Source organism: Ailuropoda melanoleuca, chromosome 7 (assembly GCF_002007445.2).
Source record: "Ailuropoda melanoleuca isolate Jingjing chromosome 7, ASM200744v2, whole genome shotgun sequence".
Lineage (NCBI taxonomy): Eukaryota > Metazoa > Chordata > Mammalia > Carnivora > Ursidae > Ailuropoda > Ailuropoda melanoleuca.
In genome coordinates, this window is record NC_048224.1 from 75,850,824 (window position 1) to 75,868,372 (window position 17,549).

At 41.8% G+C, this 17,549-nt stretch overlaps 1 protein-coding gene across 4 annotated transcripts in view; it reads right to left on the bottom strand.

Annotated features, from left to right (window-relative positions):
- The window catches only part of DCLK1 (doublecortin like kinase 1), a 333,743-nt gene that overhangs the window by 145,199 nt on the left and 170,995 nt on the right, over nucleotides 1-17,549 (bottom strand). For all 4 annotated transcript variants that reach the window (XM_034665069.1, XM_034665067.1, XM_034665068.1 and 1 more), the window contains one exon: nucleotides 16,711-16,810. In XM_034665069.1, the coding sequence (XP_034520960.1) occupies nucleotides 16,711-16,810 (100 nt within the window). The remainder of the gene's footprint in view (nucleotides 1-16,710; nucleotides 16,811-17,549) is intronic.

Genomic DNA, 17,549 nt, shown 5'->3' on the forward strand with positions numbered 1-17,549 from the left:
AGTCTAGAGTTTCTGATGTGATGTAGAAGGAAAACCAGTTTTCTTTTTGTTTAAGGAACGGCTGTCCCAGAGTGGCCAGCAGGTCACTACGAAAACTTTCCGTCAGGAAAACCCCACCTAGATCAATAGTTCTTGACCTGGATCCACAGATAAGTTTGAGGGATACATAACTTCTTGAAATGGAAGGTTTATAGGTGTGAATTGTGCGTGCGTGCATGTGTGTATACCTGGCATGAAACGTTTCTTTTCCTAGGTTTGGGTCCATACCTCTCCTTAAGTTCTCATGAAGGAGCATATTCCCCAGAAGACTACACATCAACGATTTTATTGATCATGGGTTCAGCGAACTACGGCCTGCAAGCCCAATCCAGCCCACAGTCTATTCTAAAATTTTCTTAGAATTCAGCCACACTCATGTGTTTACATGGCTGTTTTCAAACTACAACAGTAGAGGCGAAAAGCTGCAACAAAAAAACGTATGGTTTGTTAAGCCTCAAATATTTACGGTCTGGCTCTTTACAGACAAAGATGCCGACCCCCAATTTAGACAATATTTTTCAGAACCATCCATTACAATCGAGTGGTTGCTTGCTAATAATTCACCATCAAAAACTAAAAATGAGCAAAGAATTTTAGAATCAAAGTTTCCCTTGCCCTAATTGGCAACCTTATAGATTCGTTAATGTGCTAGAGGCTGGCCCTCCTTCTGTCCTTCTTGGAAGTCTGCTAGACAGAGGAGTGGCTGAGAGATGCCAGCTAGAATTCTTCCAAAGTGACCCTGCCACAAGCATCGTGGGCCCAGGTTCCTTTGCAAACTGCTAGAGAAGAGGCAGTTAAAGCAAGAGAATTAACATCACTCTAAATAATTCAAACAGAGTCCTGCTGCTGGCTTTCAAACCAAAGATGAGAAATTACATAATTAGCTGCAGCAGATTTAAAAGACTATATAAAATACGCTAACGCTCTCACCATGTTAAGGCAGAGCTGCAGAAATGATGCCGTCTATTAACAAGCTACAGGATCAGTCCAAAGAAACAGAAACATCCTAAGGGTATTTTAGAAATCATGATATCTCTCAGTTTGATAGAATACTTTCCTGGGCTGCAAAATAGGCTAAGAAAAAGTTTAACTCCATTTTAAAATGTATATTAAGTTGAATATAGCCATGTTCAATGCATTTTTTTGATTAAAATTATGTAATTTTTTAATCATTATGTCAAAAATAATTTTTTGTGTGTTTTTGGCTGTTGATGTTGTTTGGATAGCTGTCATCACTCTGTTATAGTCGCTGGCAGATCAGTTTACGTGCATGGGCTTTAATTGTGGGTGGAGAACAAAGCAAGCAGATACCACAGCCAATGTGACTATACGTGACCCTCAAGCTATGCAGCCCTATTCTGTGCTAGTGTCTTCCATGCCAGAAAACTAAAGAATGGTATGCTTGACCAAAACTTGCAGGTTCCTTATGAAGCTAGGTATCTGGAGCTAGGAGAGAGAGCTGTACAACATAATAGTCTCTTAGCCAGAAGGGAAGGACTATTTGCAAATCTAATCTTGATGTCGGGGAACCTCAAGAGTCCTATTCAGAAGTGCATCACCGCATGCTTGAAGTCTGAGCCTTCCTCTTTGGGCTGCTACACAGACCTCATACATTTTCCAATCTGATTTTATTAAGTGCTGCTGCCACCTGTGGAGGGCCTCTGTCCGTGAGTTAGTTGCTGGTGGGAAAATTTTTTATCATAAATCGGCATCTCCCATATTCACTAACATGTTGTTCAGATAAATATTTTTAAATAGTTCAAAATAAAGATCTAAAATCTGTTCCACTTTAACCAAGAAAAGAGGGTTTCTAAGCACCCAAATAATAATGATAATACCACATCGTAATATTTGCCCATTACGTTACAGCTCTGCAATGAGATTTTCACCCACATCATCTCATTAAATCCTCGTGGCAACTCGTTCTGACTGGTACTACTTTTGTCTCCATGTTTCCAGTGGACGCTGACTCCAAGAGGGAGGTACTCTGTTCAGGATCACTCAGGTGATAAGGGCAGGACCCTCCTGCTCCAAGGCTGGTGCTCTTTTGAAGATGTATTTTAGGTCGAGGTCGATGCACTGACTGACTAACTGAAGCAAGCCCACAAACGGAACAAACCCGAGACTGGACTTCAGCAACCTGGCTCCGAACCTCGCTCAGCTCGAACACTGGCAGGCTGGTGGACTTAAGCCAGTCAACTTAATTCCCCTCCGCTTCCTCACATAGGAAATGGAAGAACTGAACAACACCCGCCCCCACCCCGAAGGTTCCTTCAACTCTAACCATGAGGAATTTTACTGAGCAAAAGTGACCCAGTTTCCAAATGATCTGTCTGAAGGAATGTACAGAGCGTGAAATACAAAGCACACTCAACAAGAAGATGGAAAGGATTTTTGCACTATGCACATCTTTAGATGATTCATGGCACAGGTCCCTCTCAATTAGCACATTTCACCAAGAGGAGACAGTCCACACAGTTACTAAAACATTTCTACGACTCTTATACAGAAATCAACCTTGGAGATGGGAGTGTCCCAGGAGAGGAGTCGGTCTGCCCTTCTGGGCTGGGAGCTAGTCATTTTGCCTGTCTCTGTTTGCAAAGATCCAAAGTCTTTGATAAGTTCATTGTTTTTGTTACTCTCTACTTGTTTTCTCCTCATTATAAGTGGTTGGTATGGTTATCATTACATAATTAGCATGGATGTTTTCTGAGATCTTGACTCCATGTTGTATACGAAAATGTGTCTGGGATTGAGTCCTGAGTCAGGATCCCTGCTCAGCAGGGAATCTGCTTCTCCCTCTCCCTCTGCCCCTCCTACCGTGTATGCACTCTCAAATAAATAAAAAAAATCTTAAAAAAAAATTTAAAAAACGTGTCTGGATTTCTCCTGGGTTCCTGGGTTCCTGGGAGGGAGCTTCTAAACCCTTGGAATTTCCCAAGTGATAGGAATGTCCATATCATTCATGGCAGGTCCCTCAAAGCACATCTAAGTTTAAGCTAATGAAGATGACCCAAGACGGGGGGTGGTCATACCAAACTAACCATGTGATGGGGGGTGGGGTGCGCTTTGAGCCATGGGAGAGCCACATGACCTCCTCCCAGTGGGAGAGCTGCAGACTGAGTTCAGTCATGTGGCCAGTGAGTCAATCAACCAGGCTTACGGTAATGAATCCCCAGTAAAGCCTGTACAAACTCAGTGGAGCTTCCTGGTTGGTGAACACATCAATGTGCCGGGGGGTGACATGTCCTGATTCCTCAGGGAGAGAGCATGGAAGCTCTCCCTCTGGGACTCTTCCAGATCTTGCCCTGTGTGTCTCTTCATTTGGCTGGTCCTTGTTATATCCTTTATAATGAAGCTATAATGATAACTATAGCATAGTGCTGTCCTGAGATCGGTGAGTTGTTCTGCCACACTAATAAACCTGAGCAGAGTGTGGGAACTGCTGAATTTCTAGCCAGTTGGTCAGAAAGTGTGGGTGGCCTGGGGACCCCCGAACTGGCAGGTAGCATCTGAAATTAGGATGGTCTTGCTGGGGGCCATACCCTTCACCTGTGAAGTCTGTGCTAACTCTGGCTCGTTAGTGTCAGAATCCCAGTGCAGTCCCACAGACCGCCTGCTACCATAGAGCTCTACCCAGCTGTACATCAGGTGCATACCCATTCAGGTTCTTTGCACTGTTTACCTTAGCCTGGAACACTCTTCCTCTGGGATCTTCATGGATGCTGCCATCACCTCCTTCAAGCCTTTGCTCAAATGCCGCCTTCTAACTGAAGTCTTCTCCAACTATGTTACTTACAAGTCCACCCCACCCCCATCCTCCCACATCCCAACCCCCACACTCCCCTTCTTCCCTACTTCATTCTCCTTCCTCCCACTTATCTTCTGACACACTATGTATTTTGCTTATTAAATATCTTCCTCTCCTAATAAGCTCCACGTGGGCAAGAATTTTCGTCTCTTTAGTTCACTGTTAAATGCCTCATGCTCAGAACAGTGCCTGGCACATGGTAGGTATTCACCAAATATTAGCCAAATTGGGTGGAATCTATACCTATATGCACACGTGTGTGTGCACACACACACCTATTATAAGTGATATGGTAAATTGAATTCATGTTAATTTTCGATTAACTCTGCTACTTAGTATATGAAGCTACCCTGAATTTCATATTTAGAAAACCCACTGCAATTGGGAAGATTTTTTATCTCACTTAAGGAAGAAGAAACAATAGTATTTAATTTTTCATAGGTTTTAACAACTAATCATAGTGCAAACTAATCTTTTGACTTCTAATGTTATTCTTAGAATAATTCTGTTGAAAGGCTATCAAGTATGAAATGAACACAGAAAAAGGGATTAAGATACAAGTTACCTAAATTGACACAGAGGTTGAGAGGCAAACCTGTAAAAGAAGAAATTTCGTGTTCTCCAGAGCTAATCGACTCAAAGGCTTTATAACCTCAGTTCTCAACAGTTGGGCAAGGAGCTCTGTGGTCATATCAGTGAGATGTCCCAGCTGCCATATCGGTGGGACGCCCCACAAGTGAACAAAAGGCACTCACTGAATCCGTTGGCCCTCGTGTACCTTAATAGCCAAACTAAACGGTGAGCTTGAATTTGTTTTTGATCAGAGCGATGCCAGTTTTCACCCTGACCTCCTGACAATGGTTTGCCTTTACTTGCCTCCCTCCCCTGAGCTTACAGGTGTGGTCTCTTTCAATTCCACGGCTGGCACTTCTTGACAAGGCTGCTGCTTTTCTTTGGCTTTGTTCTGATTATTTGATTAAGATTCATATGAATTTAGACAAATCCTTACTCAGATCGGTTTTAGGTCTCCAAGAAAAGTTGGACTCCTGAGTTCACAGTGATTCTGCCTATTGAAACATGAAGCTAAGTCACCCTCACGATCATTTTTTTTACTAAAAGCTTTATCCATTTGTTTGTTTTCCGGAGCTGTCGTGAAAGAAAATCTAGTTTTAGGCAGCAGAGGGTCATATAACATCAGTATCTTATTATAGTCCAGCTACTCAGAACAGTTACAATAATGAAAATCTAGAGGGACAACGTATATCTACACTCATATCAATTATTACTCAAGTTACTAGATTTTAGAATTACCTTCACATCAAGTCCTTTTCCATAATAATGTTCACTTCATCTGCTTTCCCTAAGTAGATATTTAACTTTCCAGAACTTCTTTGTTTAAAACCCAAGAATGCCTGACACACAGTCGGCGCTTCACATATGCTTGCTATGGGGAATTGAATTGGTGGATTTCAAACTGGCACAAAAACCTCGGTGCATAGGGCTCATGGACGCACGTTAGGAGGAAAGTCCTATCTGTACCCTCCTGCGCTTGGAGGGCATGGGCAAGTCAGTGCAGGGGACAAAAGGACCTGTTGTCCTTTATGGGACTGCTACCTGCTGCAGGAAGAGAATGGCCCAGCCAAAAGAGTCCATTGGGCCTGAGGCTGCCCTGAACTGCCATCCCTGGGGACACATAGAAAGGTTATTATAGCTTTTCATTTCTCTTCTTGCCTGAGAGCTCTCAGGCAGCTGTGCTACTGGTCTTTAGCTGGAGAGGTCCCTAGCAGCATAACTTAGTTGGGAAGAGCAAGGGCCTGGAAATCAGAGAGACCTTATTTCAACTCTGTCCTCTTCTGTTATTTGTCTTCAGGCAGAATTTGGATGCTTAAGGCTTTTAAATGGCCAGAATTAATGACTAAAATTAATAAGTTGCTCTCTGGCATGAATACAATTAAAGTACCGGATGGAGGTGCAGCTGTGCATTTAAGCAAGTAGAACCTGGCTTGACATCGCATCAGAAAGCCCCAGAGAGTTCAGCTGACCGCAAGCTAACCATGAGCCCACACTGCTTGGCTGGCGCTTACAGAAAGCATAATCACATTTTGGCTGCATTTGAATAAGTTTGATGCCTCTATTACATAAGTTTATATTCTCTATGCTATTGGAATCCTTCAAGGAGTACTGTATTCAGTTCTGGGTTTATCTTGCGAAGGATATTGCTGATGCAAAAGTATTCAGAGAAAAGTAATCAGGAGAGTAGGGTGGTCTTAAGAGCAACAGTTGAAGGAACTTTCCTAACAAATTTGGAAAAACTGGCTCTGGGGAAGTGTCGAGCCTCAGTCCTCTAGCGTCTACAAGGTTGACAGGTGGAGTCGATCCCTTTGGCATCAACTGACTCAGCTAACATTTCTTGGGCTTTTACTAGATTCAAAGCTCTGTGATAGGTGCTGTGGGATACAGAGATCAGTGATACAGAGGACCAGCCTCAAGACACTAACAATTAAGTAAGACGAAAGCAAAGAGTCTGGGATCTCCAGTTTTCATCCAATCCCTGTTACCCACCGGGTGTGTGACTTTAAGCAGTTTCTTAACTCATCATAACTAGGTCTTCTTTATTTGTAAAGCAACACCACAGAGTTTTTCTGAGGATTAAATGGGATAAATATCTGTAAAAAGAATGAGAAATCAGTAATTGACAGAAACCAACAAGATGGGGGAAGGCAACTTCTCTGAACTGAATTTCAAAAGGCAAAAGGGAGTTTGCCAGGTGGTGATGGGGAAAAGGAAGAAGAGCATTCCAGGTGGATGGGGCAGTATGAGCAGAGACGGAGATACTGAAAATAAATGGCTTTTGGGAGACCAGCAAATAATACTGTGGCTGGAGTGCAGAAGAGGAATAAAGCAATGAGAAGGCTGGAAAGATACAACAACGCTGAATTACTACTGTCCTAGAATGACATGCCAAGGAGTGTCTGGGCAGGGGACGGCTATTGAAGTGAACATAGGAGAATCAACCTGTGTACAAACGCGTGGAACAATTAAAGACTGAAGCCAGGAAAGCAAGTTAAAGCATCATTGTAAGAGTCTAAGCAAGAGATATGAGGAACTGACCTAAAATAATGGTGGCATTGAAAGCAGGTGACAAAATATGGTATATAAGGAGTAAAGGTGAGGGGAAGTAAAAGACACCTCCATGTGTTTTGACGTTGGTGTTAAAGAGAATGCTGATGCCATGAACAGGAAACACAGAGCGAGGGATAAAATTGACTCAGAAGATGATGAGTTCAGTTGTGGGATATGCTGAATCCCATGTGGCTGTGGAATAACCCATAAGGAAATTCACACTAGCAAGTTGGAAAGATGGTTCTGGAACCCATGAGAGGAGGCAGAGTTAGAGATGGAGTTCTGAGAGGAGGTGTACTTAAGAGAGTAAACATAAACAAACTTGGGTTTGAACTCTGCCTTCAACACTAACTAGCTGTGTGGCCTTGGACAAATTATTTATCATCAAAGCTTTAATTTCCTTAATTGTAAAATTGGGAAAATTATACATACTTCAAAGACTTTGCTTATTGCATACCATCTGGTTGCCATTTGTCACCGTCACTGTCTACCATAACCATCATTGCTGAAACCATTAAGGTAGATGAACTTGGCTAGGAATTGAAAGTAATTAAGTAGAAAAAAGGGTTGAGGAATGAATCTTCGGGAACAATTATTAAGGGATACATGGCAAAACAAATCTGAAAGGAGCTCAGGAGCAGTCAAGAAGAGAGGCAGAAGACCAGAACAGCAAAACCCCATGAAGGACAAGAGAGGATAATTTCAAGGAGAGAATCCTCAAAAGTGTCAAATGCCACAAAGAAGTTGGGGAGGAAAAAGAAAAACAGGGCATCGGATATAGCGATTTGAAGGTTATCCTTGTTTATGGAACTATTACCTATGTGGTAGGAATGGAAGGCAGTCACAAATGTCACAGGATTCAAAATGGAACTTTCGCCCAGACTGCAAGGAGATGGGTATCAGAATCAAAGTTAATTGCGAGGTAGATCACCTTCTAGAAATTTCAAAGTAGATATGAACAAATTACATGCCTAATTTTTCTTACCCATTTCAAAGGTATAAAAGGCATAACATTATCAAGGAAAGGGGATTTGTGAGAAGGACTTCTTCAAAGAGAGTTCTGCTATGAATTGCCTCATTCCAAAAGAGGGGAGACACTTCTCTTCATCTCAGTTAGGGCTTCACTGGGAGATGTGAAGAGACTGGTCAGTGTCATCTGCAGATGGAGGGGAGTAACATACTGGTGGTTGAGTGTTTGGCTTTCACTGGAGAACCATTGGCAGCAGAGTAAAAGAGGCTTGGTTGCATCAGGTGGCCTGTTGTCAGGGGGAAAGAACAAGTGAATGTGTTGATGGATCTGAGGCTGAGTTGGCATGGAGTAACTTAAATTTTTCCCAAGAGGATCATCTGAGGCCAACAGGGAGAGCTTTGGAAAACAAGGACTAAGGCAGAAACACCCAAAACTGGAAGAAACTGAACTGACCACATCAAAGAAGAGTGGAATGTTCCCAGTGAGAGTCCCTGAAGAACCCATAAAAAAACCCATAAGAGAAGTTGGCTTACTATAACATCTGTGGGCCCAGACAGCCTGAAGCCATCTAACAACTGTGCTGTCATGTAAGAACTCCCCACCTCCCCTTTCTCATCACCCTGCTCTTCTCCACCCTTCTCTAGTCCAACCCTGAACGGATCAAAAACAACAGGGAGGAGGTACATGAAAAGGGGAACACTACCTTTTTCCTTCAGAGAAGGGACTCACTACATTGGGCCCTGGGAGCGTATGGAAAAAGAATTCCAATCTTGAATGACTATTGCATGGGACTAGATATTTTCATTTCTGGATTGAGATGGTAATTTGTAGCTTGAAGAGTCCATAATACTTTTTACTATCTTAGGAGGGAAGAGAAAAGTCTTGAGATTTGTGCCTAAGTGTCATACAGTGGGAAAAGAAGAACTTCTCCCACTGCATAACTTTAAAAACCTAGTGGAAAACAATTTTTTAAGGAAAAAAGACTCCCCATAATTCTCATGTTTTCAATGTACTATTTACCCAAAGGTATAAAAAGTAAGTCAGGATGAGGACATGGGGACCTCAAGGAGAGTAATTTTGCTGCTTTTTTTTTTCTTTTTCTTTCTTTTTTTTTTAATTTTTTAAATTTTTTAAAAAAATATTTTATTTATTTATTTGACAGAGAGAGAGACAGCCAGCGAGAGAGGGAACACAAGCAGGGGGAGTGGGAGAGGAAGAAGAAGGCTCACAGCAGAGGAGCCTGACGTGGGGCTCGATCCCAGAATGCCGGGATCACGCCCTGAGCCGAAGACAGACACTTAATGACTGCGCCACCCAGGCGCCCCTCTTTCTTTTTTTTTTTTTAAGCAATTTTGCCGTTTAAAGCTGTTTGGCAGAGAAAGGGCACTGTGGTTTGATAAGATGATAGAGATGACTGAAGGTCCTTTGAGGAAAGGAGAAATTTAGTCGTGGCTGCGGGTTGAGGAGAAAGAGACAGTGAAGATAGGGTAAAATAACAAATTTCCAAGAAGAATAGGAAAGGAACACTGATAAGGCAAGGTCATAAAGAAGAGAGAAAACAAAATCAAGAACACTGCATTTGCCTTTAGAAAGAACGAGAGGTTCTTCTTCCTTTGAAACATGAGAGAAGGAGGGGGAAAGATACAGAGACATTTTGGTTTAGGAGGAAAGGCAAATAAAATAGTTGACAGAGAATGACTTTGATCATCCCGGTGGTCTATGACACCAGCTCATCTTCTGCGAATGAAGGCCGTGGGTGGTATTTATTACCCCAAAGGGCAGAATCAGAACCTCTGTGTACAAGCTAGAGAGAGATTCATTGGGGCCCCAAATAAGAAAGAACTTATTAAAAAAAAAATCAGCAGTGTTGGACAATGGGATTGGTCTTCTTACATAGTTGTAAGCTGCAAGACAGAGGGTTCTAGCTGGGGAAGGACGAGCAGCTGTCGCAATGCCGTGTGGGGGAATTCTGCACTGGGCAAGGCAGTGGGCTGATGGCCTCCAAGACTCCTACCGTGCGGCAGTCGTTGCCAGTGTTATATGTGTAGGGTATTTCCGCGTCAACAGTTCAGGTGTCACTGTGACTGAGTACATTGAAAAGAAGCCTGTGCAGACCAGAAGAGAAAGTGTAAAGGAAAGACTGCGTGTGTTATACAACGTCTTGATTTCCTAAGTAGAAAATCATCTATTTGTAGCAAAGGAACTAGCTTGTGCTGGAGTTAAAGCTTGTCTCCAAAGTATAATACTCTATATGTCTCCATAGCTTGGCAGCTATGAAATTTGGAAATATCACTATGTTCTGGGGAACTTTATATTTATGCATGAGCTGAAGGGTAGCTATGGTGGAGAAAGTCTCAGAACCCCTCTAGTTTTACCATTGCTAAGAGGCAAATGGGAACTTGCTGACAAGAGCAAAGCGCATTACCTATGTGCTCTCTGGAACTCAAAACAAACAAACAAAAACCTTAAAACCCTCTACTTCAAGCACAGGCTGCATTCTATAAATCAACGAAGTCAAGATTATACCAGATTTTTTGCATGACTATGAAATGTCACAGAAACTTGGCAATTATTCAACAAGACAGCTATTGGGTTGTTGTTTTTTTTTTTTAAATAAGAACTATACATTCCTAGAATTAACATTTATTGAAACAATAAATATTCCAGCATGAAGTACTACGCATCTCAAAGAAATGTGCCCACAAATTCAATTTAAACTGGTCATATAATCCAATTAAAATTTAAATCTATAAAGAGAAGTCAGTCTGTTGTGACCCCATTAGTCATTTTCCACAATATTTCTCCAAAGGAATAAAATACACTATAGCAATGAGCACCAAGTAATATTTTGAGTGAAAGTTCTGTACCAGTGATCCTTTGACATCTTTAGACATAAGCAATATTAAAAGTCACCCGATGGGTCTTATTTCACATAAGCGTCAAGGGTGATAGTTATTTGTGCTTACCATATTCCCTGGCACCTGATAAGTTAGGTAAGCCTATTGAATAAATGAATCGATGCGTGCAAGAACAAATGAATTTTGTTAGCAGTAGCTAAAAACCCACTGTGTGAGAAGGCCTGGTTTCTATCCAGACTCTGAGCATTTTCCTGCTGTTCACAATGACCTTGTGGTTTCCCCAGCATCACCAGCACTGGGGCAGGATGGTGGGCCATCAAAAATTCCTTTGACCCAAATCCATGTGGACATACAGGCTGGGACCCCTGAACGTTGTCCATTTGAAAAGTCTGACTGGTTCTAGATGTGGTTTGGTTTAATCTTCCAGAGATTCCCTCCAGAGAAGAGTGGATATTTCAAAGGTCCCTTAATTCCCTCTTACCTCCACCACAGGACTAAAAGTTGAGAGTGGGAAGAAAGCAATAGATAATTGCTTTTTGGTTCTAAAGAGCACCCAAACCAACTCTTGGTGACATCTGCCTCCAATTAAGGCCTGCAAATGAGCCTGCGTGGCTGAGTCCAGCTGCAGTCCACTAGGAGGGATATTTCGGTTGAGGTGTCACTCACTAACATCGTTCACTAAGTAATAAGGAACACAGTTTCGAACGTGCTTTGACATTTATTATCTCATTTGAGGTCCATTACGACCCAGAAAAAAAGGTGTTTGACAGAATAGGAAGCAGGCTTGGAGATACAAAGACCACACAACAAGTAGGACATGGAGCTTAACTACACTTGCCGTCTAACACTACTCTCATACTGTTCCTACTCTTCTTGGTTCTAACCCCATTTTCTTACTACCCAGAGTTGGGAAAAACACTCAGGGATCATTTCTTGGTGAATGGTGCCTAATGCAACTCCTGTCTCATTTCGTTCAGGATAGGGGTCCCGGAATGTAGTCATGGTAGAGTATTTCTAGAAATGTTTACCAAGTGGATTCTGGGCACCCAACACCAGGGGGTCCATAAGAGAAGCCCAGGAAATGTTCCTACTAGAATTACATACCCAGGAAGAACACTGCACTCCAGACAGGCGTGTCTAATGCAGGGAGAAGCTGGACTGGCATTCCCCAGAAATAGGACTTTATGCACACACGTGCATGCACACACATGGACACACACTCACGGTATCCCACAAGTCTTAGTGCACTTTTAAACTCTCATAACTTCGAAAGTATGAATGCTACCAACTTACAAAAATCATGTGAAAGCCCAATTATTTAATTTTGTCTATTCTCCTGCACTATACTTACTAGACTTCTACAGTAGTTTTGTGAAATTTGAAGAACATTTTTCATTTTAACTTTTTTCTTCAGTCAACATTTGCCATGTTCAATCAGAGGGTCTGAAAGGTTTTACCACATATGACACGCCTACAATCCAGACAGCAAATGAGCCGCATCTCACAAGAAGCCTGCAGTCAACTAAAATGTTCACATGTTCTATCATTAAAACTATGTTACTCCTGACTAAGCTGGTAAAACTGGCTTTCTTTTTAATATAAAAATACCTAAAGCACAACTTTTTGTTAATACCAATTCAATTTTATCTTCTTGGATGCAATCCGTTCTGCTAAAAATCCTTGTGGATCCTTGTTTTCCTACCAGATAATTTCATCCACACATCATCCGCATTCTCAAATGGGCATTTTTAGTCACACTAAACTATACAGAATCCAAGGAAGAACCTTATTGGCATGGCTCAGCGCAGAAACCGTCCCTCCCTTCAGGGACCTCATGGGCCAAGTCTAATAGCAATCTCCTCTAACACAATCTATACATCAGTACCTCTTGGACAGGACAGTACTATCAATTAAAAACGCAACCATCTATGTCCTTCAGACCATATATTTTATCGTATTCAAAGGATTTCAAGAGAGGTTCTGTCAAATGCACTGCTCACCAATGCATTGCTCAAATTATCTCAGGGCATTGTTCTGACCCACCAGGTGAGTGACTCTACCTATGAGAGGCCAGAAGAGGGGCAGTCTTGTCACAGCTCTCTTGTCTATGTATTCTACTAATTAATATAACTATAGCTATAGCTGCACAAACTGAAAGACAGGTCAAAACAAACAAATAAAAATGAGTTTACTTGTAACTCAAGTTCAAATAAAATCCAGACAACCTCAAACATCTTTTTATGGGTTGAGTTGTGTCCCACAAAAGATATACCAAACTCCTAACCCTGGTACCTGTGAATGTGACCTTATTTGGAAATTGGGTCTTTGCAGATGTAACCACATTAAAATGAAGTCATACTGGGTTAGGATGGACCTTAATCCAATAGCTGCTGTCCTTATAAGAAGAGGGAAATTTGGACACACAGAGAACAAGGCCTCATGAGGTTGGACACAGAGACTAGAGTAATAGGACAGTACTAGCCAAGGGATTGCCAACAACTACCAGGAACTAGGATTATATCTTAGAAGGATTCTAAGAGCCTTAGAAGGATTCCCCAGAGCCTTTGGAGGGAGCACAGATTTTCCTATACCTTCAGTTTGGACTTTTGGCCTCCAGAACTGTTGGAGAATCGATTTCTGTTGTTGGAAGGCACCCAATTCCTGATGCTTTGTTATAGCAGCCTTTGGAAACTCATATAACATCTATGCAGAAATTTATAAGTTTGAAGTAATGCCTATTAACATCAGAATCAAGAGCGTTCAGGAACTGGTGGAGAGAGAGAGAGAGAGATACTTAGATTCCTGAGCAGGTGGCAAGCCCAGCAGGGGTGAGGTAAACGGGTGAATAAACTGACCAAGCAAGTTCGGGGGTGTTGGTTTAAGGCTGGGGGGCAGACAGAAGGTGATATCCTGTGACAGGCTCATCACCGAGAAATTAACTGTCCCCCCTGGGTGTGAGGTGGGCATTTCTCAACGAAATCCTATCACTTTTTAATGGCAACAAAAATTACAAATTCACCAGTTTATCATCAATACATAAGCAAAACTATGTTAAGCTTCCTGTCTCCGATCTGGCATTTTCCTTGTCTATGCTTCATCGTTCTAAATGAGACAGCAGCCCATGCAGGGGAAGGAGCTGTTGGCCTGTCTGTCTCTATATATAGTGCTGTAGCCACCATTTTTCGAAGGTGCTAAGACTCCACTGATTGATGACGATATTGCTAAAATGAGTTACCTTTTAAGATGGAAAAAGGAAGGCTTTTTTTGGGGGGGGGTTTCTTCCCATGTGAAAATTTAGAGGAGGAAGGATGCTCCCTCACAGTTTCTAATATTGATCTGGCTCCAGGGGAGCCCATGAAATATAAGTCTATAATGGCAGAGCTCCTCATTGGAGAGACCTTATGAGCGTCTGCTGGAGCTTTCCCAGCAGTCATTAAGGGGATGGATTATTGCTAATTCTGGGCATTTTGGGAGCTGGGCTAATTTTGAAAGATAAAATTAAAGTGCTGCGTTGTGGCAGAAGGTCACTTCTTGATGCCATTAGATCAAGCACAGTCCTGCCTGAGTATTAATTCTGAAGATGTCTGTACCCCCCGCTGATCCTCCTTTTAGGAAGCTACTATGGAACAGGCCAAATGAAGCCTCAATGTGCAAATACCATTTAGCAAATACAGATAAGCTGGGATAAATCATCTCAGAGCACTTAAAAAAAGATTCAAATTTTAATACATTAGCACTAGAACATGCTGTACAGGCAACAGGGAAATTGCAGTTGTCAATGTGTGAATTTAGTCTCAGAGTAAGTTCATCCAAGGAAGTAAAATCTCAATTTAGATTCTTTTTCTACCCCTTCCCCCAATCCACGTGCTTCTCTCAGGATGGGGGAGGACACTGTTACTCAGCAAATGGATTTCACACCAAGAAACGGTTAGGGTATATTCGTCAGGGGTAAGAACGTGAAGTTCTCACTTTCCCACTGAAATAGTTTGAAGTGGACTTTCCAAGTGCCAAACCATTCACGTGGGCAAGGTGTTTTGATGCATGTGTATGCACGTGCTCCATCTGTCTGTCTATCTGCCTGCATTCTTTTTAATGAGAAAGGATTCTCAAGGGAAATCACAATGGATTTTTTGGTATTTTTTTCTGTTGTACTTTCCAGAAAGTCTGTCTGCCTGCTGTCGCCGGAGAATAGGACAGGCTGCCGTGTCTGGTGTGAGACCACAGTGTAGGGAAGGGAAAGCCCAGCCCAGAGGCCTCACGTGGGGGCGGGGAGCGCTAGGTTGAGGAGAGGCCCCAAGTCTACCTGGAGGCTGGATCAGAGGCCTTGGCAGCCCCAGGTCAACAGTGCTGATTTGAAACTGAACTGTATTCCAGATGGAATTTGACAGGTTGTTTTCCATCAAAGCCACAAATGAAACTCCCATTTCAGAACGCATCTGTACTTTCAGACTATTCTATCAGAAGTAGCTATTTTCTTTAAATTGAAATTCAAGGTGGTATATTTTTCTCAAAACCGTGCTGTGCGTTCCCGCCTGACTCCTAACATTCTCTTGTTTGACACAACGGCAAGGCTGTTTCATCCTGTAGAAGGAAGGGGTGGGGTGGGGAGAGCCCTCACTGAGGATTCCCTGTGCCTGGTGTATTTACATAAATCTTTGCCCCCAAAGGGTACATCGACCAGAGATAAAGGTGGAATGTACTTAGAGAAAACTTATTTAGAGAGAAAGAGGTATCTTCCAGTTAGGTTCTGTGAACCAAAATAACTTAAATCTCTTCAAATGACACCTCCATCATATTATCTATCTATCTATCTAACATATTATATCATATACGTACTTTCATCTGGCATTTGAAGTTTTCACCACACAGGGGCAATCTCTCTTATTCCTATCCTTCCCCACACACACTAAGTCATTTTTAAACGATGAAATAATTGTTTAAATGCATATAGATGATATGCATATATATGTATTAATACAGACACTCTGTGAACGTGCATCAGCAGTGGGGGAGTGGGATCCCTACATCACATCACTTATCCTATCCTGTCAGTGCTCAAGTATTTCCCATCCCCTTCGTCAAAAGCTCACTAATTTGTTTCTGCATGCATTTAAGCAGAAAATTCATTACCACTTCAAAAAGCATTTCCAACTATCTAGTGTCTGAATTGTCCATAAATATGTGATATTCCCCTAATTAAATCAGAAGTAATATGACTAAGGAGAGGTCTCTTCTGTCAGTGCAATAATCTTTCCTGTGATGCTGGTAAGATTCTAAAATGACTAATAGCATCAGAAAAAGATCTTTAAGTCACAACCTTTCATAATCATTTCCTGAGACATGTCTTTCCCTCTTAATCAACTGTCTCTTCCTCATCTGCTGCAAACAATCACATTTCAATTTGAATCGAAGCACGCTACCCTCCTCCTTTTTGGTCCCTCACAGACGCTAATGACATACAAATACTGTGGTAGTTAAAGGAAAGGAGATGCCAGGCCAGTCTCCCTCCCAGTTAGGAACCAGGGGAGGCTAGTGAAAGCTCCACCTAGAAACACACTCAATAATTTTATGATTACAAATCTCTCTACTACACATGTTGGCAAAAATAGAGAATTAAAAATGTAGAAACCTGCATCATGGTTTTCTATAAAACATCAATTTAGTTATTAAGTGGTTATAAATTAGCCATTGGTAATTTACTCTTCTGAATGATTTAACCTTTCCAATTATCATTTCATCTGTTTTCTATATAAAAAAATCAAAGAAATTCAAGATATGGAAAAGACATGCTGGGTGAGGATCTGAAACTGATTTGGTAGCTTTGGGGTTGACATAATCTTGGCCTGGTGCGGCTCATTTTGGAAAGCTGCCTCAAATTTCCCCTGGTTTTGAACTTTTTTTTTCCTTACCACTTTCATCTAGCAAGAAATCATCCTGGTAACGGAACTTCTCCGGTCCACATGCAATAAAAATGTCATCGTCACCAAAAAAGTCCTGAAGGCACATCACCTACAAGAGAAAAGCATGGCACTCAGCAAGGGGTCAGCAGAACAGCGATTACAACATTGCATCCCTGCAAGTAGACATCTGCATAAAGCCACTTCCCACGTCTAATGGAATCAACAGGACAGCTTCTCCAGAGGAATTTCAAAAGAAGGTTTCCAGCATCTGTTACTAGTAAGAAACATGTTACATTTCAGTTATGCAGGAAGACGGGATAAGGAAAATAGAACCAGTAACTGTCATGTTTATTACTTGACATATCAATAGGCTATGAGGTAAGAGCCCTCTACTTTCATAATAGAGTAGATGCAGGGACATGTGGGGAAAGAGCACCCCTTTAATCATTTGAACGTAATATTCCTCGATAGCAATAAAAGCCAGCGTATGATTTTAGCAACAAACATAATATACACACAGTGATCACTGTTTGGGGTAACTCCTGGAGGAAATGATCTGTATCATAATACAAATATAATGATCTCCTTTAGACCCATTCTACCTCTAGTTGAAACAAAAGAAGAAGGCCTCGTAAAAGGAGTAATAGAATAGGTATTTCTGAGATTCAGACACAGAGACCGGGTATGCCCACCACTCAAGTTATGGTAACCTTGAAAACTCCTGTGCTGCCCGGCTTCTTGAAGCTATGCAAAGGAAAGTTTCAAAACCACCTTTTGGTATTTATTCAACTTATTCTCCAATAAGAACTTTAAGAGAGCTAAATGTCGTTTTTCAAGTACATGTGTTC